The sequence below is a fragment of the Littorina saxatilis genome, linkage group LG1, assembly GCF_037325665.1.
Source record: "Littorina saxatilis isolate snail1 linkage group LG1, US_GU_Lsax_2.0, whole genome shotgun sequence".
In the NCBI taxonomy this organism is placed as follows: Eukaryota; Metazoa; Mollusca; class Gastropoda; order Littorinimorpha; family Littorinidae; genus Littorina; species Littorina saxatilis.
Window position 1 is genome coordinate 74,544,609 of NC_090245.1, and position 26,114 is coordinate 74,570,722.

Genomic DNA, 26,114 nt, shown 5'->3' on the forward strand with positions numbered 1-26,114 from the left:
GAATTTGTACAGTTCAGTTTGATGATCAGTATTGACTTACTACAGTACTGGCATGGCATTATATTCAAACATTGTTGAAGAGTCCAACTCCATACAGTTTTCTTTCTGATTGACAAGATTTGAAATGCATGCTTTAAAATGCTGATCCAAAAGTTATCTAAGATTCTCATTTTGCAATGCAAGCAGCTAAAACTTTAGATCTTTCAACAGTTTCTACAAGGTATATTCTTATAACAACTATGCAAGCATGGATAAAATAAGTAAGCACAATGAAGTCTCTGTTACAAGGCTCCCCTGGGTAAACATCAAGATCAGTCGCCAACAGTAACAAAAACAAGATCAGAAAAGATTATACAGAACACCCCCTTGAAGATCAAAACGTTTGAGAAAATGAGGTCTTCAAATAGAAGGAGTTTCTTCTTCTTCTTCTTCTGCGTTCGTGGGCTGAAACTCCCACGTACACTCGTGTTTTTTGCACGAGTGGAATTTTACGTGTATGACCATTTTTTACCCCGCCATTTAGGCAGCCATACGCCGTTTTCGGAGGAAGCATGCTGGGTATTTTTGTGTTTCTATAACCCACCGAACTCTGACATGGATTACAGGATCTTTTTCGTGCGCACTTGGTCTTGTGCTTGCGTGTACACACGGGGGTGTTCGGACACCGAGGAGAGTCTGCACACAAAGTTGACTCTGAGAAATAAATCTCTCGCCGAACGTGGGGACGAACTCATGCTGACAGCGGCCAACTGGATACAAATCCAGCGCGCTACCGACTGAGCTACATCCCCGCCCAAATAGAAGAAGTTTTAAAATGGATGTAAATTCACAAATGTAAAGAATATAACATCTCAGAAGACAATTAGGAAGTCTTTAAATAGGGTGTCTTAACAGAGGGGTTTCACTCCATCAAACAATAAGCGATTGTTGAACCTGCTGTACATCTTACTTCACACTCATTCTCATCACTTCTTCCCCTCAGGCAAACGACAAACTCACATGTCTGAGGACAACGGCAGACACATCCAACCCCGCACACTGGCCGAAGGTGTAGGCATCTTCATACACCCCCTGGGCCATCAGGGACTCCAAGGCCTTCTGGCACTCCGACAGATACGCTTTGCGCTGTTCAGGTTTGTCGACAAACAGGTGAGGCAGGTGGGCATTGGTCACCTGGTTTTTGTGCAGAATCTCCAGCATCCTGTGTAGGTGGCCAAAGTCCAGCACTGAAACAGAACACAGAGAAATTAGATCACAACAAAAAGAGGAACTACTGACATTTACATTTCTACATTTGACAAATAGGAACAAAAGGAACATTAGAATGCTAAAGATAAAGTCACAGCTAAAAGGATGACAGATAAACCTCTGCAGAGCAGCCCACTTTTGTTGCATCTATGCTGACTTGGAGGTGAAAACAAATCATCAGAATGTCAAAATCGAACATTGTACACTCAAGTGACTGAACATGCACAAATTGACAAAAAAATGAACACCCCCAGTACAAAGCCCAGATGCCACTTTACTCATTCTCATTCTCTCTCATTCTCATTACTTTATTGTCCCATCGCTGGGAACTTCGGGTCGCTTCCTCCTAGTGGAAAGCTAGCAGCAACAGAGTCAACCTACCCAAGTGTATGCGTGTTTAGGTGTAATCAGCCACCTGCACTTATGGCAGAATGACCAAGGTCTTTTACATGCCACAGTGGTGACACAAGGGTGGAACATAGATCTCTGAGTCTGCACATAGTTGACCCATGTCCGTCCAGGTCCGGATTCGAACCTGCGACCTTAGAATCACAAGTCCAGTGCTCTACCACCTGAGCTACAGGGCCCTACATTTCTTACACAATAAAAGACAGTTCACAAACAGCTACATCATATCAGCCTCACCATCAAAGCTAAACACCAGGGCAATGTTTTCTTCCACCAGTAAAGCCAGCATGTGCAGAGCGTCGTACAAACTGCTGCAATGCACCAACTCATAGTGCACCACTTTGTACGCCATGTGCTCCAGCCAGTCTCGGTCACCGATCACTTCCTCTGCAGGGTCTGTGGATGTTGTTTCTGAGTTGCGCTTTTTTTCTGCAGTGCTGGAGGGCTTGGTCAACGTTTGGCTAATCTGCTGTGAAAAACACAAGACACGAAGATTATCATTCCAGCAGTTGTAAATTAATTGCAAGAATGAGCAAACCAAACATCCAACCTCAGAATAGATTGAACAATGAAGGGTTTGCCTGCCTGCTTGCCAGCCAGCTGAACTACCTACATATCAGCTGGGCTAGCAAACTTTGTGTTTGTGTGTTCTTCTGTTGTTGTTGTTGTTGTTGTTGTTGTTGTTGTTGTTGTTGTTGTTGTTGTTTGTTGTTGTTGTTGGATCTTGTTGTTTTTTGTATGTGTGGGTTTCTTTTCCTTTCCATGGGGTCATTTTCACTGAGGTGACCAATTCCCACATCTTTTCACCAACACACTTTGATACGTTTGTTGGGGACAGAAGAGATGAAAGTGGAGGTCAATGAAAACCGAAAATCAAATATCCCACAAGCTGAAAAAAAGAAATAAACTGATGCAAACTTACAGAAGCCATGGAGTCTTTGAAGTTGTCCAGGGGTAGCTTACACCCCTCATAGTTTTTCCATGACACACACTCTGCTATGAACTGAAGGAACGGAAGCAGAGGAGAAATCTGGAATCACACACATTTTTCTTTAAAACAATGGCAGTATGGTGGGCAATTTCTTGAGTGATTGTTCATCATGATCAACATGGTGGATGTGAATGTGTGTGCGTGTGTATGTGTGTGTGTGTGTGTGTATGCGTGTGTGTGTGTGTGTGTGTGTGTGTGTGTGTGTGTGCATGGTGGATGCGTGGCCGCGTGCATGTGTGTTTGCATTAGCATTTGTGTGCATGCATGAGAAGTGTGTGTGTATTTGTGCATATTTGAGCCTCTGTGTGTGTGTAAGTGTGTTTCTGCATATACATGTGTGTCTCTCTGTCCAACTGTTTGTCTTTTTGTCCTTCCCTCCATCGATCCATCTGCCCCTCCACCCATCTGTCCTAGTCTAAGTATTATCGCATTTAATGCATTTGCTGTTCATCAACTCATTTCTCTTACTTCCTGGAAAGCAGAGTATGGCTGCCTAAATGGCGGGGTAAAAACCCACACACACAAAAAGTGAAAGGTGGGTCTGGAACGCCGAAGAAGAAGAAGAAGAAGAAAGGTGGGTGTTTCAGCCCATGAACGCATAAGAAGAAGAAGAATTTCTCTTACAGGCTGAAAGATGAAGAAGGCAGCAGCCAGTGTGTTCTCGGCGTGACTCTGCAGGTACAGCTCCATCAGTTTCTCCAGCTGACTCATGGTCCACTTCCACACGCGCTTCCCATGATGCTCCACAAAGCGAGCATGTCCAGACGGGGACAACATGGCCACCAGCCAACCACACAGCGCAGACACCATTGGGGCACCCTGAAAATTGCATTGAACCAAATATTTACATACCCTAAGATTCTTATCTTGCACCTGAAAATTGCATTGAACCAAATATTTACATACCCTAAGATTATTATCTTGCATCTGAAAATTGCATTGAACCAAATATTTACATATCCTAAGATTATTATCTTGCACCTGAAAATGGCATTACATCAAATATTTACATAACCTAAGGTTTATATCCTGCACTACATAGAACTCTAAGCAAGTTCAACACATTATGGTTCTCTTCTCTCTGCACCAATTAGCTAGACCAGTTTTTTTCAATAAATTAAGCTTAATTTTGTCTCCCTTTGAACTTTGTCAAACTTCAAAGATCTCATGTTTACATATAACATTCTAAGATTCAAAAACCATGCATATGTTCAGCAATAACATGTGAAATAGAAAGAAAAAGCCTACAAGGCATCCAGCCAACTCAGCAAAGAGAGGATTGCGCAGAACAACGGCGTGCATGAGGAGAGACTTCCACGGTTCACTGGTCGCCATGGCAGAGAAAATCACTCTGAACACATCGGATGCTGAAGATTCTTCTGTCACATCAAGATCTGAAGAAATTGATTGTAAAAGAAAAATGAAAACTACATCAATCCATTCATCAACATATTCAGTCAGCAACTCATACTCGGCAGAGAATGTTACCTCTGATATTAAGTAAATAACCCAACTTGTCTGTCCATCCAGCTACCCCTCCCTCCATCGACCCACACATCTATCCATCAATTCAACCCAAACATCCACCCATCCGTTTATTCAGTATTTTCAAACTCTCTTGAAATAGATGAATTCTGGAAATAACTCTGTTGGAGTTTTTATTGACTGGGACAGCGAGGCACTGATCAGTGGTTAAAAGCAATCATGGTGGCAGAAAAACAGTGAGCTCCAATGAGAATATTTTTTATGAAAATGGTATGATATTGAGCAGACATTGCGTAACATCAGAGCTCATTCTTTACTGTGACGCCATGGTCGCTTGTCTGCAACGATTAGCAGTGTGTGTTTGCCTCAATGTTTGCAAGGGGTGCCACTCTTTCTGACCTAATGACACCCCAACAGAGTTATTTTTTGACACTGTCTGTTGCACTTGATAAATTGCAGGTAGTCTTTCAGGAGAAGGATGTTTGATTGAATTAATAAAGGTACAACACAAAATATCCGTTATTGGGTGGTGTCCTCTCAGCTGAGGGGGCTGACAATGATGATATCACACAAATACTTAGTGTAAAGCAGGGCAATAACCAGATAAATCTCTGTGTGAGCTTCTTCATCACATTCGATGAATCTCAAAATTTCACTCTTCTTTTAGTATGTGACGTGACTTCCACGGGGCTATAATGTGGAGTATGGTTCAAGCATGATTCAACCTTCAGGCTTACTGACCTTCATGCGCACTCTGCCGAGAACTTGATTTGTGCTGTGCTTGAGCCTCCTCTCTTCTTGACTCCTCCTCTTCTTCCTCCTCACTGCTTCCCTTGGCTGCAATGAAAGGAAAGTACATTGTACAGCACATTGCACAGGTAAATCAGCAATGACATCCATGAAATCCAAAAGCAACGAAAACTGAAAGCTGTACGGCTAATCTTCATTCACAATAATAATAAATACCCCAAAACATACTTGATAAAAGTCGCCTCTCTCCACCCTTCTTCAATATTTCCCAATAACACATTTTCTTGCAAAAACAATTCTGTAGTTGCTAATAATACTGTATTGATGAAGGTCATGGTTCTTTCTTCTTCTTCTTGTACTGCGTTCATGGGATGCAGCTCCAAGGTACCGTACACATTTTTGTTATGTGTATGGCCTTTTTTTATATCTCTGCCATTTAAGCAGTCATACTCCAGCTTGGGGGGATGCATGCTGGGTTTGTTTGTGTTTCTATAACCCATCGAACTCTGACATGGATGAAAGAATCTTTTTCATGCGTACTTGGTCTTTGGTTGCGTGTACACACGAAGGGGAATAAGGCACCAGCAGTTCTGCACCGCCAGGACTTAAACCTCGAACCTTCTACATGTAAGGCTGGCACCTTAACCACTAGGCAATTGCGCCTGTCGATGGTTCATTCAAATCTATGACTGACCTTTCTCTGCCGAAGTCTTCACGCCGATTTTGGAATACAACGAAGACCTTGTGCTGCGATTTCCATCAGCAGTGCTCCCTCCTCCTCCTCCCCCTTGTTTGCCATCCCCTCCTGTTGCTGCTGTGGCGGAGGTGACAGTGTTGCTGCTGGCATTGGTGATGATGTAGTAGAAGTGGTCGCGCAGGTGTCGGCTGGGGAACTGGTGCAACACTTGCTGCAGCTGTCAACAACATGAAAATGTCAAATGTCAAGCAATGAAGGCAAGAACCAACGTCAAATATATATCTTAACTTGCGTTGGTGCTTTTATTTATGACCTAATTTGACATGTTTAACTCTGAGAAAATAACTTCTCTTTGCTACAAAATTCGTTTGCAATATTTGATAGACTTACAGGCACACAGCTGGAAAAAATGGAAAACAATTGTACTTACACAAACATGAACATATTCACACACACACACACACACACATACACACACATACACACACACACACACACACACACACACACACGCACACACACACACACACACACACACACACACACACACACTGACACATACACACACACATGCACTCACATGCACACACGTACACATAAACACACATGCATGCACACACGCACACATGCACGCACACACACACATCGTACCTGTATTTTTGGATACTGATGCAGCTGGCCGAACCAGATGAAAGGCAGCCAGCGATCGTCACGTGCACAAGACTCCAAGAATCGTGTCGTCAGCGGCAGGTGAAGATGGTGACAGATCACAATGGCGAGGGTCCATTTCAGTGCAGCTTCCACACTTGTACTATCAAATTGAAAAGAATATTACATTCCCATGTCAGTGTCCATTAAAGAAGTATAAAACAACTGAACAAAATAAGTATAGCGAACTGTACTAAAACACAGATGATGAAAAATGTAGAAACTATGCGCCTTCACATGTACTTGACCAAAACAAAACTACACTCCTTTCCATCCCATTGTAAACTTAATTAAGTTAGTATTATGAAAGTCCTGACAATCTTTTTTCGTTAACCACCCTATCTCTGTTAAAAAGAACTTATAGAAAATATATAAAAGTATACGTCGCATCGCAAGGATAGATAGCATGTTCAAAATTTCAAAGGACTCCTGCATGTGCATCCAAAGCCAGTTTTGCTGTCTTAGATAAATCAAGCAGTGACTTTGACGATTGTGCAAGCCTGAATCAGTCTCTGAGCATAACACATCTACTAGCTTCTTTTCATAACAAGACAGCAATTTTTGCACAGAAATATAAAACAACAAAAAGACATAACATCCAACCTGCTGAGGCCTTCTCTTCCAATCTCATCCACAATGGCATCCTCAACGCTACTCAATAGGCGTCGACCATGACTGTGCCGGTTTCTCAGGCATGACTGCATCAGAGACACTACAACATAATCAACAAGACACTGGTTTTAACAGTGTTTTTTCAATGAATTGGTAAAATATATAATGGACATATTTAGAATCAACAACAAGCTATGAGTTTATAGGTGATCCTTAAAAAAAGGAAAAACTACAAATGATAATATCGAACAGTAAGACTTTAACATATTGCCTCTTTAAACCAAACCAATAAGCATAAACACAACATATATCTATCAAAAACGAGAGAAGACAAAACAATGGGAATAGACAAAGGTCATCTTACCTTGGAAAAATAACCATATCCACTTTTGAAGATACAGAAAAAACAGGTTTTCAAAAGCATTTGAACCGAATCAAAACATTAAGCACACTAACTCACCAACTTCTTGCTCACTGGCCTTCATCTGCTCCTTCCTCTTCTCAATGGGTCCTGGTGAGTTTTTGACGCGGTGAGTCAGCATGGTTTCGCCTGCGTGGATGTAGGTACGCAGCACAATGCTGTCTGTGCCCAGCATTTCCACAAAAGCTACGCAGGCGCTGGAGATCTGAGGGTTGTGGAAATGCTTGACAGCCAACCACAGGGCCACACCACAGGCAGCGTGAACCCTACAACACAGAAACAATCAATGTTCTTCTTCTTCTTCGTTCATAGGCTGAAACTCCCACGTTCACTCATGTTTTTACACAAGTGGGTTTTTACGTGTATGACCGCTTTTACCCTGCCATTCAGGCACCCATATGCCGCTTTTGGGGGAAGCATGCTGGGTATTTTCATGTTTCAATAACCCACTGCACTCTGACATGGATTACAGGATCTTTTCCGTGCGCACTTGGTCTTGTGCTTGCGTGTACACACGAAGGGGGATAAGGCACTAGCAGGTCTGCACATGAGTTGACCTGGGAGATCGGAAAAATCTCCTCCCTTAACCCACCAGGCGGTAGCGACCAGGATTTGAACACACGACCTTCCGATCAAGAAGCCGATGTCTTATCCACTAGGCCACTGCATCAACGTTCAAGATGACAAATATTCTAGTGTTGAAAACAGCAATACTGATTCTTCAAAGCAGTTCTAACTTGAACAGTTGAACCTGTCCGGGCGACCACCTTTTAATAATGACCACCTGCTCATTACGACCACCCCAAGGAAACCTTGACGAAATTCTTTCCTGTATAATTCACCTTTCCATAAAAACCACCTGTCTGAAAGGACCACTTTAGGTTGGTCCCTTGGGTGGTCGTTATAACATATAGAGAGGTTCCATTGACAACAATCTGGGAGTAGGTGAGAAAGGCAGGTTGCTGGTTTACATGCGGTGACATCAAAGTTGACTGAGTTTGAAATTTAACATAAAAAAAAAGGATGCTACAGTCGAACTCGCTTAAGACGAATCACTGGGGATCGGAAAAAAAGTTCGTCTTAACCAAAATTCGTATTAAAAAAATTGATCGATTTTGTTTTTATTTTTTTTAATTTTTTTTTAAAGTCTTGTACATTTTATGGTGTTTCAATTTGTTTCTTTCGCAACTTTCATGCTGCTTCACGTTTAGACAATAAAGTGACATATTCAGTTACATGTTCATGTGTGTCTCATGTTGAGTGATGATTGTTGAGTTTGAGTGAGAGTGAGCACACAGATGTTTCATCCAGTTGTTACGTTTTTGGTCACACACACGCACACACTGACACTGTCCACATTCGCGGTGTTCCTATCATTTGTCCGGAATCACTTACCTTGGCGACGGGTAGCAAACCTTGGCCAATTTAGTTTTTTTTGTTTTGTTGCAACATGATGTTCAAATCCAAATCGATAGCACTGACTGACTGATAAACTATCGCGAACCGGCGAACGCAAACGTTGAGAGTGTGGTTTCCCTTGTCCAAGGGAAACCACTCTGGCATCTATAGTTTTTGGCAATGGCGTCCGTTCAAACCATTGATGTTTCGTTTTTGGTATTCGCGAAGGAAATAAACGTCAGTCAGTCATTCATGTTCAGTGTCTGAGCTATCAATCACTTTGATTCTAAATTTGAAATTGTTTTGTGAGTACAGTGTAATCAGTTTAACTTTATTCAGTGATCGGTTGAGCAATGGTTCAAGCAGTCGACGCAAGGGAAGACTTTGACACATGTATTCAAACTTCTCAAATTCCCATGATATGTCGATCTCGGGACGAGTTTAAAGATTTCGTCATAAGCGTGAGTAAATTACAGACATTATGCATGCTTGGGAATCCAAAAAGTGCTCGTTATAAGCATAAATTCGTTATAAAGAATTCGTTTTAAGCATTTTTTTTAAGCATGAAGAAAGAGGTATTCAGTTGGGAACTTAAAACTAATACGTCATAAGTCAAAATTCGTAACAAGCGTGTTCGTTTTAAGTGGGTTCGACTGTATTAATTTAGACACATGTGCAATGTGTATTGAAATTCTTGGCCCATTGAAAGAAAAACCCAGTCTGTCACAAAACTAACCCGTACCTATATTCAGCTTGCATACACCAACAACCTACAAAATAATGTGAAAGAAAAATCTATCCACACTCTCTTTTCTCCTGCATTTACCTTTTGGGAGATAAGGTTGATGTTTTGTGCTCCAACTCCTCGGATAAGAAGGAAAGGAAAGCATACGATGGTCGGCCATGCTTGAGGTAGTAGGTAAAGTTGAGCTTGGCAGTGTGTGCAAACCGGCTGACTAGGTCAGGGTGAGAGAAGTACGGTAAGATCTTCATACCATCTGCAATAAAGGAAATATAATTATTGTACTCCTGCCCCTCAGTCAGAATTACTTAAAAAGTATCTCTGATGATGTCAACATCTCAGGAACACATGATTACTTTTGCATTCAATCTCATTATCTCGTATTCTATATTATAATTACTGGTCTAAACTTACCAATAAATTGTTACAACCAAATGGAATCTGAACAACAATACAAAAAATACAAACAAACATTTGATTGTTTTCTGTCAGCTTTTTCTCAAAATAAAACATATGGTAGTGATGCAAATAAATGGCCATGTTTTAGATCCGTCAAAATATTGCAACAATACCTTCTGCAGCGATTGCATTTGTAGACTGCCAACCGAACAATCTCTTTGAATCAAGGGGAGCGTTATCCTGCAATCAAAATATCAGATTAACCTCAAGAGAACAATAATCCAAGCTCTAAAAGACAAACACAGTAAAGGAATGGATTAAAAAACAGGACAGGACAAAAATACTAACCTAAACAGCATACTTTCTTTCTCCATATATTTCTCTCCCTCTTTAATTCTTCTTTATTTTATTTATGTCTGTCTTAGAGTGATATCTTTGCAATTTTTTTAGGCAAACCTAAAGGCATATACCTGGTGTTTTTTTAAACAAAAAATAAAGAGTTTGTTCTTGTTCTTCAGTAGGAGCAGAGCTGTTGGTCCTTTCATTTCAGGACCCCCCCACTAAGACCCTCCCCTCCCACCCCCACCCACTCCGACCCTCCCATTCCCCTTTCACTCACCCTCAGCAGCTGGTAGACATTGATGTCAAACCGAGAAGTATCAGCATCAGGTGGCAGTAGCGCCGACAGGAGTTTGGGAAATCTCTGCAGACTGGATCTCAACAGGGCAGCATCAACAGTATAGGGTGAATCACTGTTGGATGCCTGCTGAAAGGTAAACAACATCATCAGCTTTAATGGCGGAATCTTGAAAGTCAATAGACTGTATTTCAAAAGGCCAGTGACACCCACCAAAGGTTGTTTTCCGTTGCATGGAACCCTGCTGATCAGTCAAACATACCAATTAAAATGTTGCACCCCAGAACCCTGATGCAGACTGGAAAACATTCACAGCATACAGTGAATCACCATTTGCAGTCAAATAGTCAATGTGTGCCGTAAAAAGCTTCTGTCATTGTAATAAAAGAAGTTTGGGTGCATCTTATTCATAATGCAGGCATTACACTATTCAGTAATGTCTACAGATTCAATACACTAAATGCTAGAAATAAAATATAAGGCTATATAGCTATTCTGATGGACACATGGGGGAATTCGGGGGCTGTGATTGGATGGTCTCTTCCGATCATCAAAGCATAATGCTACGGAAGTCGGCCATTTTTGTCAATATCCAAAAGCATATTGGCAATAGCAAAGACGCATGGTTCCGGTTTACCCATCTGTACCACACGATGTTTCAATCGACAACAGCATACACTGACAACTTGAAATTCTTCTCGGGAATGTTTTTCAGCTTTACAAATGTCGATAGCATACCCTTTTCTGCTAACTTCCCGATGAAACAGGACTAAACCAATTATTTTCTGTCCTTAAACACCACAAAATGCCCAAAGTCGAAAGATGTAGTACAAACAGGGGAGTAAACCGGAACAGCCGTTTTTGTGTGCCTGTGTGAGCTCAGCCGTTGCCGACTGACACAAACTTTCGCATTCGGCTTTTCTTATCTCGTAACTCCACACTAAATACCCCACTTCCCCTCTGAAGTATTGATGAACAACCCATGGCACTAACATTCATGTAGTCGTTTATAACTGAGGTTGAAAAATTCGCTTCATGACGAGACAAGTATAAATGCCATTCACCCAAACTGAAAACTTCGCTGCCGTCTGCTCGCCTTGTACTGCTTAGCTGTTCCTTCTCCTCCCCTTGTTGCATCCTAGTTCTTCAGTTGTTTCTAGTTTTCCATTGATGTTGTGTTTTGGTCTTCTTCATAAGTAGTCTTGCTCAAAATCTAAAAAACTCAAACTTCTTTTTGTTGTATACGAATGAACTAATAAAAAGCTGTTTAACGGCTGTGTTGTCAAATCGAGTTTTTTTCCAAAGTCAGTGTGGCGCCTGCGCAAAACTAAGAAACGGCATCTGCTATCAAAACCTGAGATCAACGCATCGACGCAAAAACTGTCATTTTGTAAGTTTGGAACACCAAATCAAGGTCAGAACAGCTATATAATCACTATTGTATTTTCAGTGTAGCAATAGGGTCCGATATTTAGACTTGAACAAGTATAATGCGACTCGTCTTCGACTCGTCGGCATTATACTTGTCTCGTCTAAATATCGGACCCTATTGCAACGCTGAAAACACAATAGCTGTTAATATCATATCATTTCATACTTCTTGAGATTTTTCCTGCCATTCGATCTGTTCCAAATGTTCATGAATGGCTGGACAGCATGCTTCTGATGAAAGCAGAAGTTTAGGTTATGCACCCTCATGTTATTTATAGAAAAACAGCATTCCAAAATGATCGACAAAGCGCATGCATACCCCTGTCACACTCTCTGTCTCCGGCAGGTAGGCGAGCGTTGCCACGGCAGCAGTCACATGATCCTCTCTCAGCAGCCTTGCCAATGTCCAGGCGTCTGGCTTCCATGTCACACTCGCCATGCTCAGGCTGGCAGAAAACATCTTGCTGCAACCTGGTTCAAAAGGAAAAACGTACAATGAAACCCCCCTTTTAAGACCCCCCAATTTAAGACTCCCTCCCTTTTAAGACCCTGTTTTCTCAGACTTTCTGTTCATAGCCTGTGTAAATGTATCCCCCTTTTAAGACTCCCTCCCTTTTAAGACCCTGTTTTCTCAGACTTTCTGTTCATAGCCTGTGTAAATGTATCCCCCTTTAAAGACTCCCTCCCTTTTAAGACCCTGTTTTCTCAGACTTTCTGTTCATAGCCTTTGTAAATGTATCCCCCTTTTAAGACTTCTTCCTTTTTAAGACCCTGTTTTCTTAGATTTTTGAAGTGCTAAAAAAAAGGGGGGGGGGTTTCAACGCATTCTGTCATGAGACAATAGACGAAATCCGGAAATAACTCGGTCGGGTTTGTATGGGTTGTGAAAGAGTGAATACACTTGCTTTTAGTGAGGCAAACTTTCCACACATGCTCCTGGTCCACTTTTTTCAGACACACCCCTCGCTAGTGACTGGCCTATAATGTCACGTAGAAACTTTGCCTCAATAAAAACAAGAGTACTCACTATTTCACAATCCATACAATCCCGACAGAGTTATTTCCGAACATCATCTATTAGCCTAGTCCACACCTCTACAACTTCATACCACTTTGTTATCCATGATAATTTGCTGGGTAGCTGTAACAAACATACACAGAGATTTGGTACAGGACTTGAGTTCATGTCTTACCACTTTTGTAACATTGGTATAAGTGACTGATCATGCACATTTATTCCTCACCATCTGGTTGACTGATGGCAGAGTAGAAGTGGACGAAAGGTTTGAACCAGAGTGCATGCTTTGTGGACTCAATCTGTAGCAAGCTCTCAACATCCAACCTGCACAGGCATACATGTATGAGTAATCGCACTGTCATAAATTTACTTACAATGATGTTTTATATATTCAGCGATATTGATCATATTTATATGTATAACATCTACTCTAAACATGGTCACAAGAACAAATATACTTAAATATACTAAATAACAATTAACACGTAAGTTCACTAGGAAACATTCTAGTCATTTCTTTGACCTGATTAGCTCATTTGAGTTCAACCAACTAAGCAGGACATACGCATTTAGACAAGTATGACACCATGTACTTATTTCCTCACCATTGATACATTTTCTCAACCTCAACTCCCCCCTCCCCCCCCAGACATCCATATCCAGTAAAAAAAAATTTAAAAAAAGATTCACCACCAGACTACCACCATACTGTAAATGTATATTAGCATTTTTAATTTCCTTTCGTCTCACCATAAACACTTAATGAATATCGCTGTAAACAAACCGAGACAAAATGAATCATACCCATGCACGGAGCAGTATCTCCAGAGGGGCACCACAAATCCATAGCTGGAGCAGTAAGCAGCAAACTGCCTGTGGAACTCCCACAACGCTTTGCTGCCACAGCCGTGCAGTGGATGGGGAAGATGCAGCAGTCCTTTCATCATCTGTAGCTGTTGCTCCACTGATGGGTTGAGGCTTTGGAGTGTTGCCTGGAGTGTGTTCTTTTTGCTGGGGAATGAAAAGAACACAACACTGCTTGAAACCAGTTTCTGCTGGGTGTTCTGTCCTTCAAAGGCTACGCTAAATCTATTTATGCATCATTCAATATGATCCATGTTTTTTTTATCCCAAATGAAATTTTGCAGCCCAGTAGGTAAAATTCTTTATATTTTTACTATCATAAATAACATAATTCAAACGAGCAACATAACCTACCAATCAAAAACAAACTAATTCACTGGCATTAATATCTATTTGTCCATAGCTTTTATCTAGAGTACAAACACACACACACACACACACACACACACACACACACACACACAAACACACACACACACACACACACACACACACACACACACACAAACACACACACACACACACACAGGCACAAAAACAATGATGTCTTTTACTCAGTAATGCTCCACTACTGAACAAGTACAGGTCACATATACACAGACTATGTTCACTCGAGAAAATCTGTACCTCAGTAAGTGTGACTTAATGTGATGCTGAACAAAGCCAGCAGACAGAGGCAGGTCGTGCAAGTACTGTTCCAGACAGTGTCCCAGCATCCCCTTCTCTGCCGCTATGGCTGTTTCCAGAGCTTGGATGGCTTGCTGAGGCTGGTTGCGTGACAACCAGAACTTCCACATCTGATGGTTGCTGAATTTGTTGTCTTCTACCGAACCTGTGGTAGAAGCCATTATCAATTTCTCATTTTCATTGGTTTTGCACATTCGGGCTGCTACCATCTTAACTTTCTCTGCAAATCATTTTTTTTATTTTTTTTATTTCTGTGTTTCAGAAATCTGCATTTGACTTGAATGTAAACATATACAATGACTAAAATATCATTTCGGTTTAAAAAATATTAAATTAAACAAGAAGAGCAAACGCTCGATCGAGTCACTTTCGCAGTTCTGAATATTATATGAGGCATCAGATGGACAGGAAGAAATTGCTATTCACAACACAATACAGATGTAAATAATTTGATGTAAAGAATAATCCTATAAAGTTTGAATCAAATCCGATGAATAGTTTCAGAGATATGATATTTCAATTTTTTTCCTTCAAGACATACCTGTGACCTTGAAAAAGGTCAAAGGTCACCAAAGCAGACGTCAAAGTGTAGAGGTCACTGGGAGTCACGTTCACATAAAATTTGAGCCCGGTCACTTTTATAGTTTCCGAGAAAAGCCCAACGTTAAGTTGTGTGTTGCCGAACAGAAAAGGCTAGTTATCTCCCTTGTTTTTCTGATAACGTTCGTAAAAGGCTACAGATGTAAATACTTTGATGTAAAGAATAATCCTACAAAGTTTCAATCACATCCGATGAACTTTGTCAAAGATATAAAATGTCTAATTTTTCCTTTGACGCTGACCTGTGACCTTGAAAAAGGTCAAAGGTCAACGAAACCATCGTTAAAGTGTAGAGGTCATTGGAGGTCACGACTAAACAAAATATGAGCCCGATCGCTTTGATAGTTTCCGAGAAAAGTCCAACGTTAAGGTGGTGTCTACGGACGGCCGGCCGGACAGCCGGCCGGCCGGACAGACTAACACTGACCGATTACATAGAGTCACATTTTCTCAAGTGACTCAAAAAGGGGAAATAAAACAAGTCGCGTAAGGCGAAAATTCAACATTTAGTCAAGCTGTCGAACTCACAGAATGAAACTGAACGCACTGCAATTTTTCAGCAAGACCGTATACTCGTAGCATCGTCAGTCCACCGCTCGTGGCAAAGGCAGTGAAATTGACAAGAAGAGCGGGGTAGTAGTTGCGCTGAGAAGGATAGCACGCTTTTCTGTACCTCTCTTCGTTTTAACTTTCTGAGCGTGTTTTTAATTCAAACATATCATATCTATATGTTTTTGGAATCAGGAACCCACAAGGAATAAGATGAAAGTTTTTAAATTGATTTCAAAAATTTAATTTTGATCATAATTTTTATATTTTTAATTTTTAGAGCTTGTTTTTAATCCAAATATAACATATGTATATGTTTTTGGAATCGGAAAATGATGAAGAATAAGATGAACGTAAATTTGGATCGTTTTATAAAAAAAATATTTAATTTACAATTTTCTGATTTTTAATGACCAAAGTCATAAATTAATTTTCAAGCCACCAAGCTGAAATGCAATACCGAAGTCCGGCCTTCGTCGAAGATTGCTTGGCCAAAATTTCAATCAATTTGATTGAAGAATGAGGGTGTGACAGTGCCGCCTCAACTTTTACAACAAGAAGGGCAAAGCCCATACGACTCACATGCTTTACACATTTTCCTACCAAAATACATGTGACCTTGACCCAAGGTCAAGGTCATCCAAGGTCATGCAACACAAAGCTGTTAATTCAAGACATAGGAAGTACAATGGTGCTTATTGGCTCTTTCTACCATGAGATATGGTCACTTTTAGTGGTTCACTACCTTATTTTGGTCACATTTCATAAGGGTCAAAGTGACCTTGACCTTGATCATATGTGACCAAATGTGTCTCATGATGAAAGCATAACATGTGCCCCACATAATTTTTAAGTTTGAAACAGTTATCTTCCATAGTTCAGGGTCAAGGTCACTTCAAAATATGTATACAATCCAACTTTGAAGAGCTCCTGTGACCTTGACCTTGAAGCAAGGTAAACCAAACTGGTATCAAAAGATGGGGCTTACTTTGCCCTATATATCATATATAGGTGAGGTATTGAATCTCAAAAACTTCAGAGAAAATGTGAAAAATGTGAAAAATAGCTGGTTTTTAGGCAACATTTATGGCCCCTGCGACCTTGACCTTGAAGCAAGGTCAAGATGCTATGTATGTTTTTTGGGGCCTTGTCATCATACACCATCTTGCCAAATTTGGTACTGATAGACTGAATAGTGTCCAAGAAATATCCAACGTTAAAGTTTTCCGGACGGACGTCCGGACGACTCGGGTGAGTACATAGACTCACTTTTGCTTCGCATGTGAATCAAAAAGCCGGATATGATGTCATCAAAGGTATTTATCGTAAAAAAGAAAAAAACGTCCGGGGATATCATTCCCAGTAACTCTCATGTAAAATTTCATAAAGATCGGTCCAGTAGTTTGGTCTGAATCGCTCTACACACACACACGCACAGACAGACAGACAGACAGACACACACACACACACACACACATACACCACGACCCTCGTCTCGATTCCCCCTCTATGTTAAAACATTTAGTCAAAACTTGACTAAATGTAATAAAAAGAGGAAAAGTACTATCTACCAGTTCTTAGTCAGCAACAAAACAAAACAAAAACTTGGATAATGATATCCACATCTAAAAATCAACTACTGTGTTTGTTTGAATAGAAGTACAACAAGTCGCGTAAGGCGAAAATACAACATTTAGTCAAGTAGCTGTCGAACTCACAGAATGAAACTGAACGCAATGCAACGCAGCAAGACCGTATGTATACTCGTAGCATCGTCAGTCCACCGCTCATGGCAAAGGCAGTTAAATTGACAAGAAGAGCGGGGTAGTAGTTGCGCTAAGAAGGATAGCACGCTTTTCTGTACCTCTCTTCGTTTTAACTTTCTGAGCGTGTTTTTAATCCAAACATATCATATCTATATGTTTTTGGAATCAGGAACCAACAAGGAATAAGATGAAAGTGTTTTTAAATTGATTTCGACAATTTAATTTTGATAATAATTTTTATATATTTAATTTTCAGAGCTTGTTTTTAATCCAAATATAACATATTTATATGTTTTTGGAATTAGAAAATGATGAAGAATAAGATGAACGTAAATTTGGATCGTTTTAGAAAAATATAAATATTTTTACAATTTTCAGATTTTTAATGACCAAAGTCATTAATTAATTTTTAAGCCACCAAGCTGAAATGCAATACCGAAGTCCGGCCTTCGTCGAAGATTGCTTGGCCAAAATTTCAATCAATTTGATTGAAAAATGAGGGCGTGACAGTGCCGCCTCAACTTTTACAAAAAGCCGGATATGACGTCATCAAAGGTATTTATCAAAAAAAGGAAAAAAAACGTTCGGGGATATCATTCCCAGAAACTCTCATGTCAAATTTCATAAAGATCGGTCCAGTAGTTTGGTCTGAATCGCTCTACACACACGCACACACACACACACACACACACACACATACACCACACCCTCGTCTCGATTCCCCCCTCTACGTTAAAACATTTAGTCATTACTTGACTAAATGTAAAAAGTAATCAAACAAACAATGAGTATCAAACAGTACTGGAGTGGAAACAGGGCTGATATATACCATTGCCAAGTAAAGTTCCATCCAACAGAATCATCTCTCTCATCTCAGGGTCCACGTGCCTGAGCCAATGGAGAGCCATGGTACAGTATGGACCCTCTTTTTGCTCAGAAGCCGTGCCATTGGTCGTGCTGGTGGCAATGTCTTTGGCCTCTGATGACACGCTGATCTGAACAGGCCTCAGATGAGAAGCCATGGGGTTTTCAGCTGACCAGATCACACTGAAAAATAAAAATAAAAACACTTCCAATGATGAAAAATAAAATCACAGAAGGCATATACAGAAAATGAAAGAGTTCTATACTGTCAGGCCAAAGCAATGTATGTTTACTGCATCACACCGCACAGAAACTTGGTCAGTCAGTTGGAAGAAACTTTTGTTTTTGTTTTTGTAATGATCAGATATGTTTCTTTTCTTTTCTTTCTTTCAAATCAAACAATCTGTAACTAAAAACAGAATAAGAATATAAACATTCATAGAAAAGCTCACCTTCCTTCCTTTCTCATCAAGTTGTGTTTCACCGAAGCAGAGGGGTAGACAGTGTACAACTTCTGCAGAAACTCCACCAGAGACAAATCCTCAGAGGACAATGTTGTTGCTGCTTTCAGCTGGTGTATGATGTAGTGCTGTAGGTGCCGTTCTGTTGTGAGCTGAGTGAGATCCCACACCGTCTTGGCAACATCCAGACCCTTTGATGACAATGAACATAGCATAGCATTCACATCAGTCATGCTGGACATATCTACTGTCAATGTTCTACCAAAATAAAGTACCCATCTCTGTCTGTTTACACAGGGGCCCTGGTAGCTCAGGGGGTAGAGCACTGGACTTGTGGTCCTAGGGTGACGGGTTCGAATCCAGACTGGGACAGACACGGGTCAACTTTATGTGCAGATTCAGAGACGGTAGCCATGTCCCACCCCCGTGTCGCAAAAAAGGCAAGGAAAAGACCTTCGTTATTCTGCCATAAGAGCTGATAGCTGGACACACCTAAACACGCATACAACTAGGTATCTCATCTGAAGTCATGTAACATGCCCCTTATGGTTTCACCGTGAGGGCATAAAACAACATTTATCTATCTGTTTACACTGCAATGGTGAGTTGTTCTGTGTACAGGTTTATCCAACAAATTGGGCTGTCGGACAAGCTTTTTCTTATCTTGCAGTGTTGTTCCCAGGCCTCGGTCTTCAGTCATTGACGCATACTTTTTTGATCTGACGCATTGGTCTGACCGTCTGATAGTTGTGACATGTAGACCTTCAATCTTCCTACCAAGCGGACAAAGCAAGGACATTTGGACCTTTATTTTTTTTTAATCCAGGTTCAACTGACCTTGTCCTCTGAGGCTGGGGACAACACTGATCTTGTGTGGCTAAAGCACACTCACCTGCATACACAAGTCTAGTTTCACACAGACATAAAAGTTCACAGACAGGCAGACACACAAGCAACCACTCTCTCCCTCTCACTCATGTATGCATAAAAAAACGCAATTTCACATACTTCATGTATGCACACACACACACACACACACATGCGTGTACACGCATGCATACACACATGTATGCACACACACACATGAAATCTCTCTCAGCCCCCACTCTTTCTCTCCAACTCTCTTTCTCTCTCTCTCTCTACTCACCAAGTTACTGATAATAAACTGTGCTGCAGAGATATCCTGATGTTGCACATGAGACCATGCCTTCTGCAGACCAACTCTCACCACCTCTCCCCACTGAGCCGTGACGTCGCGCCCCAATAACAAGAGCTGAGCTTGCAACGCTGGCATGTCGTTTTCTCTCAGAGCTTTTTCCATGTGATCCTGACATATACAGACAAATAATAAAACAATCACAGGATTTTCATTCTATAGTCTCTTTGAGAAGAAAGAGAAACTGCTTTGTTGACTAGGACTGCAATCACAAACATCAACCACCGGAACTATTCAAAAGCTTTTCCTGCTGTTCTGAATATGACTTTCTTCTTGGTCAATGTAATTGTAAACAAGTAGACCTCACAAAAGAAAGAAATTCAAACTTAAAGGTGGTTGCACATAAAACAAAACAAGGTTGACCTCTTCAATCCTACTCACTTTTACTCAACTGTTTCACCATAACACACAATGACACAGTTAGCCCAAAAGCACACTGAAACTGAAACAATAAATTCAAACAAGGTTACATCACATGTCTTATCTGAACCTCACCTCAGAACATATATCCTGTGTAAGCGTCCCACCAGCGTCAACACTATCCATACTCATGGAGTCAGTCTTCTCTGTGTCCACAGAAGTAGAACCCACTGAGCGCATCGACACAGCTCTCGCCAGTTTTTTCTGCTTCATCTCGTGGTCCAGCATGGCGTCTCGCAGCTTGGAGATGTATCCCATGACCACCTCCATGGCACGATCCAGGTCCTCCTTTTCTGCAGTCTCTATCTTCGTTCCTCCCAGCTGCCTCTGACGAACCAATCCGTCCTTCAAGAGGTGGTGCAGAAACTCCAGAGTCTGGATCAAAAGGCGCAGACAGAAATCTCTGGGAGGTGTCACATCGGCAAGGTCATTGTTGATGACCTTGAGGAATAGGTCAAGGGCAGGTAGTAGGTCGTTGATGGTGGAGAGGTGCGTTTCCTCCCTCCAGGGCGTCGAGTGGTGAGTTGGGGAGGAGTTGTTGCTACCATTGCCTGAGAACACTGAAAATATGCAGTTAATTTCAAAATTATGTTTCCATGTACAGCACAAAATGTATGTGTTTCCATCTTTTAAATCTCCTTGATCTAATATCAACTTCCACTACCATCACCACCATTCCACATACACTACGGGCATCCGTTTATCAGTTTGTGTGTGTAAGTTGTCTTTTGTTAGCTTCAAAGAGATATGTAAAAGCCAAATAAAACCTTTTAACTTTGTAAAACTCTGTGAAACATATTCTGCCTTTTCACATTATGTACATAATTTCATCATCTCACTCTCCCCCCCCTCACCCTAAACTCTCTTTTTAGATGCTCACAGTGTTCCTTGGCACAGAGGAAAAAAGCCACAGTGTCAAGTTGCAGCTGGCGGAGTCCCATCTCCAGGGCATGCAGTGGTACAGTGGTACGACCCCAGCCGTTCAGCTGACACAGAGCGTCTGTTGACTGTGCGCCGCTGTGTTCCATCATCTGAAATTAACAACGCGGTGTAGAGATGATTTTACAGCACACAACTAAAGCTCTTCCAGGACGATTTGTCGAGGAGATAAACCTATCTTTAAATTCAAATTTCTGTGGTTGTTTTTTCACAATATTTTACCAGACTGCAAGTCTTTTGGCACATGTCAAATGATAAGAATTTCATCTCAAGAACATTTTATGTAAAATAAAAGTAACAATGTGTGACATTCGGTGGTTGCAAAAAGGAAACAAGTCGCGTAAGGCAAAATTACTACATTTAGTCAAGCTGTGGAACTCACAGAATGAAACTGAACGTAGTCCGCCGCTAGTGCAAAAGGCAGTGAAAGTGACGAGCCTGTTTGGCGCGGTAGCGGTTGCGCTGTGCCTCATAGCACGCTTTACTGTACCTCTCTTCGTTGTAACTTTCTGAGCGTGTTTTTAATGCAAACATATCATATCTATATGTTTTTGGAATCAGGAACCCACAAGGAATAAGATGAAATAGTTCTTAAAACGATTTCGGAAATTTAATTTTAATCATAATTTTTATATTTTTAATTTTCAGAGCATGTTTTTAATCCGAATATAACATATTTATATGTTTTTGGAATCAGAACATGATGAAGAATAAAATAAAAGTAATTTTGGATCGTTATATAAAAAAATAATTTTAATTACAATTTTCAGATTTTTAATGACCAAAGTCATTAATTAATTTTTACGCCTCCAAGCTGAAATGCAATACCGAAGTCCGGCCTTCGTCGAAGAATGCTTGGCCAAAATTTCAATCAATTTGATTGAAAATTGAGGGTGTGACAGTGCCGCCTCAACTTTTACAAAAAGCCGGATATGACGTCATAAAATACATTTATCGAAAAAATGAAAAAAACGTCTGGGGATATCATACCCAGGAACTCTCATGTAAAATTTCATAAAGATCGGTCCAGTAGTTTACTCTGAATCGCTCTACACACACACGCACAGACAGACAGACAGACACAAACGTACACACACACATACACCATGACCCTCGTCTCGATTCCCCCTCTATGTTAAAACATTTAGTCAAAACTTGACTAAATGTAAAAAAGAAGAGAACTCCCATGTTTGTGACATGCTACTCACCAGCAGTAGTACAGTTGTGTTAAATCTGAATGTTTACTTGTTCAATACTGCATCACACTTCTGATTTGAGCATTGTGTTACTGCTATTCTAACTTTCTGCATGAAAATCAAGCATGTAGATTATTCACTGTTTACAATTGTTATAACCTCTGTTGAACTCTCACAAGTGGCACTTGTAACATGACAACCCTCTTTTGATAGGACACCTCTAAAAAAAAAGATATCTGCTGTCTGTTGGTTTAGTACCTTTCAGAGCAAAGTGACAATTAAAGGACCCCTGAACAAAAGGGGACCTCAATTGAGACCGAAGTTGACTTCGCAAAGACTTCACTAAGTCTTGTTACCAAAAATTCAATTCCTGCAACGAGCTTTATGAAGTAGACTTCGCAGAGTCGACTTCACCCAATAATAATATTACGCTTGATGGCTGGTCTCTAAGGTGTCCTCTCATTACAGGTGTACTTGTATGTGATTTACGTGAATCAAAGCCATGCCCGTTTTTTTTACCTTGCTGACAATCGCCTCTTGGTCCACTTTTGAGGGCGGAACCAGCATGAGTAATCCTTCAGGCGACAGGAGCATCATGGGATGGCTAGCAGATGTTGTCAGTACAGGAAAATGTTCGCTAGGAAGACTGAAAATTAAAACATCAGCAGTCATTGTACAGGCATACATCAAAACATTCATAACGTTGCTGATATTCAAAACTAATAATTAACCAGTCATGAAAATTATTTCCTAGTTTCAGGAAACATTAGGTTCACTTCGTCATAATAGAGAAAGCAAAAACAAAAAGGTAATGCCTATGAAAATCTAACTGGCAGACACACACATATATATAACATTTGAAATACCCTGGCAACAACACAAAGCACAAAATAAATTGAGTGTATACAGATTATCATTAACCTTCTCTCTCTCTCTTTCATCTAACCTCAAATGAAAAACAGACACACAGATAAACACATGTGGGTGCACTCTCCCTCCCTCTCTCTGTAAGGATGTAGACACACTGTATGCTAAAAATAAATATATCTCACTCATGCATGTAGACTTGCTGAGATTTTAAATCCACTAAGCCAACAGCTCTCTGGTTCTCATCGGCACCAGACTCCAACACTAATGCCAAGGTTGACCTGCTGCTTCTCAGTTCAGTCACTCTGTAACCAACCTCCAGCAGACTTCCACTGGGAAACTTAAACTGCTGTAGATAATTGTCAACCTGACTCTTCACCGACACACTCCTTGGCTTCCCTCGAAATCCGCACGCAGGTGTTTTGAGTGACTTCGAAGATTGCTGTTCTGTAGTTAACCTGGGAAGTTTCTGATGAGACCATGAAGTATTAGCAGCACGGCCAGTCTCTTGCTGGTGTAAGTCAACAAGAACCTGCTGCCAGGAAAAATCACCATGCCGACAAGTGCGGACACTTTGCGACACACCGACTCTTGAGCGAGAGCCTTTGAAGTTCTCCGGCAGTTTTACGGTGTGTGGTTTTCGGCGCACATATTGTTGCAAGTCCAGTGAAAACATAGTCCCTTGCTGATCTAGCCAGAACAGCTTGTCAAGGGCTGGGGATGCAGCCCAAGGGATAGAGCAGGCACTTGTGTCATCACCCCCACCACTTGTTTTGCAAGAGAATCCAACTGGTTCCAGGTCTATCTGACATACCAGCTGTCCATCGGCCAGGTTGTAGATAACTCAAAGAGAGTTAAGGATTTTCATCTAGACCCTGAATTTAGATGGTAAATGTACTTCTTCTGGTCAGAAGAGATTATACTATTTAGGCAACATATTGAAAACTGACAGGAGCACCAATTTCTGTAGGACTTCTTATTATAATATAGGCTCACAAATTGTTCCCATTTGGGGGGTAAGTTGTTGCAGAGAAAAATTAGAAAAAAAGAACACGTTTTCTTTATCTGAATGTCTTTTCGGAGCAGCATGATTCTTACATCTAGCCTGCTGGCTGTAGATATGGCAAAATGTGATGTATCCAGTATCCACATAATTAAATCGTATCCAAAGTATACTTCAGGCAGTAAACTGATAAGATCTATCTATATTTCATCTTTTGTTTTATGTCAAAAGTGCTCATTAAAGTCTCATTACAGTGTAACCCACTTTGCATGACCCCCCCCCCCCCCCCCCCAAAACTTAAGAGTAGGACTTCCTCACTTTGAAGATCCTTCTGTCTCAGAATTTCTGTTTATAAAGTCAGTACATTTACATGAATTTTAAGATTTCCACTGTTCAAAGACCCAATTTTCTCAAATTTTGGGAGGTCTCAAAAAAGAAGGACTGCAGTACTAAGAAAAACCAAGAACATTCAATCAATCAATCAATATGAGGCTTATATCGCGCGTATTCCGTGGGTACAGTTCTAAGCGCAGGGATTTATTTTTTTATTTTTTTATTTTTATTTTATGCAATTTATATCGCGCACATATTCAAGGCGCAGGGATTTATTTATGCCGTGTGAGATGGAATTTTTTTACACAATACATCACGCATTCACATCGGCCAGCAGATCGCAGCCATTTCGGCGCATATCCTACTTTTCACGGCCTATTATTCCAAGTCACACGGGTATTTTGGTGGACATTTTTATCTATGCCTATACAATTTTGCCAGGAAAGACCCTTTTGTCAATCGTGGGATCTTTAACGTGCACACCCCAATGTAGTGTACACGAAGGGACCTCGGTTTTTCGTCTCATCCGAAAGACTAGCACTTGAACCCACCACCTAGGTTAGGAAAGGGGGGAGAAAATTGCTAACGCCCTGACCCAGGGTCGAACTCGCAACCTCTCGCTTCCGAGCTCAAGTGCTTTACCACTCGGCCACCCAGAACAAAGGATACATAGCAGCTGAGCCTGTGCATGCAGCACTGCCACTGCATCAGCGGATATCTGGAAAGATGAAAACCCGTTCCCCTCCAGCGACGCTTCTTGTGTTGGCAAGGGGATCCAGGTGCAAGGAAGGCAGACATTGCTGTTTATCTCTGCGGCACACAAGGTGTCCGAGTTGACTATGAACAAGGGGTAGCCCTGCTCACAGCCGACTAGTTTGATTGAAGACACAGAGCACTGACCTGTAAGAGAGAAAGGAAAAAAGGTGTAAAAGTAAGCCAACCTTTGGAGGGTTGGCACAAGGGGGGAGGGTTGGCACAAGGGGAGCACTTCGAACGACCTTCAAATCAACTGAATTTTAATTTTATTAAAGGCACAGTAAGCCTCCCGTAAACCATCACAGATACGGTCAGGCTTTTACACACAGTACAAACACCCTTTCATTTAAACACTCACCGATTGAGAACATCCTAGGTGCCCTCCGTAAAGAGCGAACAATTTTCAAAGAATTTATTTTTGCGTGGTTTATCTTACCCCTGAGCCATCGTGAACCCATGTGATCCAGTTTCCCTTTTTCACAATGTAGTCGTCAGTTAGTCATTTGAATGCGACTCGATGTGAGCTTATCTACAATTGCACGTTTTTATGCACGAAACAAACGGCTGTGGTTCACAAGAACTCTAGCGATGGCTTTTGACTGTTGAGAGGAATGGAGATATGCATAAACCGTCGTCTGCTATGACCCT

The 26,114-nt window shown here is 41.1% G+C and overlaps 1 protein-coding gene across 4 annotated transcripts in view; it reads right to left on the reverse strand.

Moving 5' to 3' along the window:
• Positions 1–26,114, reverse strand: part of LOC138978852 (spatacsin-like) — a 67,883-nt gene that overhangs the window by 32,355 nt on the left and 9,414 nt on the right. For 2 of the 4 annotated variants that reach the window (XR_011459830.1, XM_070351653.1), the window contains exons 3-27: positions 25,380–25,610; positions 23,560–24,217; positions 23,027–23,153; positions 21,253–21,403; positions 20,448–20,932; positions 19,884–20,063; positions 18,728–18,927; positions 18,241–18,458; positions 14,437–14,641; positions 13,750–13,956; positions 13,172–13,269; positions 12,247–12,398; positions 10,479–10,625; positions 10,033–10,099; positions 9,545–9,716; positions 7,360–7,586; positions 6,891–6,999; positions 6,231–6,390; positions 5,577–5,796; positions 4,874–4,969; positions 3,896–4,041; positions 3,272–3,466; positions 2,579–2,686; positions 1,894–2,125; positions 1,000–1,226 (exon numbers count right to left, since the gene is read on the reverse strand). Coding sequence is in view for 3 of the 4 variants with exons in the window: in XM_070351653.1 (XP_070207754.1) it covers positions 1,000–1,226; positions 1,894–2,125; positions 2,579–2,686; positions 3,272–3,466; positions 3,896–4,041; positions 4,874–4,969; positions 5,577–5,796; positions 6,231–6,390; positions 6,891–6,999; positions 7,360–7,586; positions 9,545–9,716; positions 10,033–10,099; positions 10,479–10,625; positions 12,247–12,398; positions 13,172–13,269; positions 13,750–13,956; positions 14,437–14,641; positions 18,241–18,458; positions 18,728–18,927; positions 19,884–20,063; positions 20,448–20,932; positions 21,253–21,403; positions 23,027–23,153; positions 23,560–24,217; positions 25,380–25,610 (5,018 nt within the window). In the remaining variant the exon portion in view is untranslated. The remainder of the gene's footprint in view (positions 1–999; positions 1,227–1,893; positions 2,126–2,578; positions 2,687–3,271; positions 3,467–3,895; positions 4,042–4,873; positions 4,970–5,576; positions 5,797–6,230; positions 6,391–6,890; positions 7,000–7,359; positions 7,587–9,544; positions 9,717–10,032; positions 10,100–10,478; positions 10,626–12,246; positions 12,399–13,171; positions 13,270–13,749; positions 13,957–14,436; positions 14,642–18,240; positions 18,459–18,727; positions 18,928–19,883; positions 20,064–20,447; positions 20,933–21,252; positions 21,404–23,026; positions 23,154–23,559; positions 24,218–25,379; positions 25,611–26,114) is intronic. The other 2 variants (XM_070351662.1, XM_070351671.1) reach the window with 2 other exon arrangements.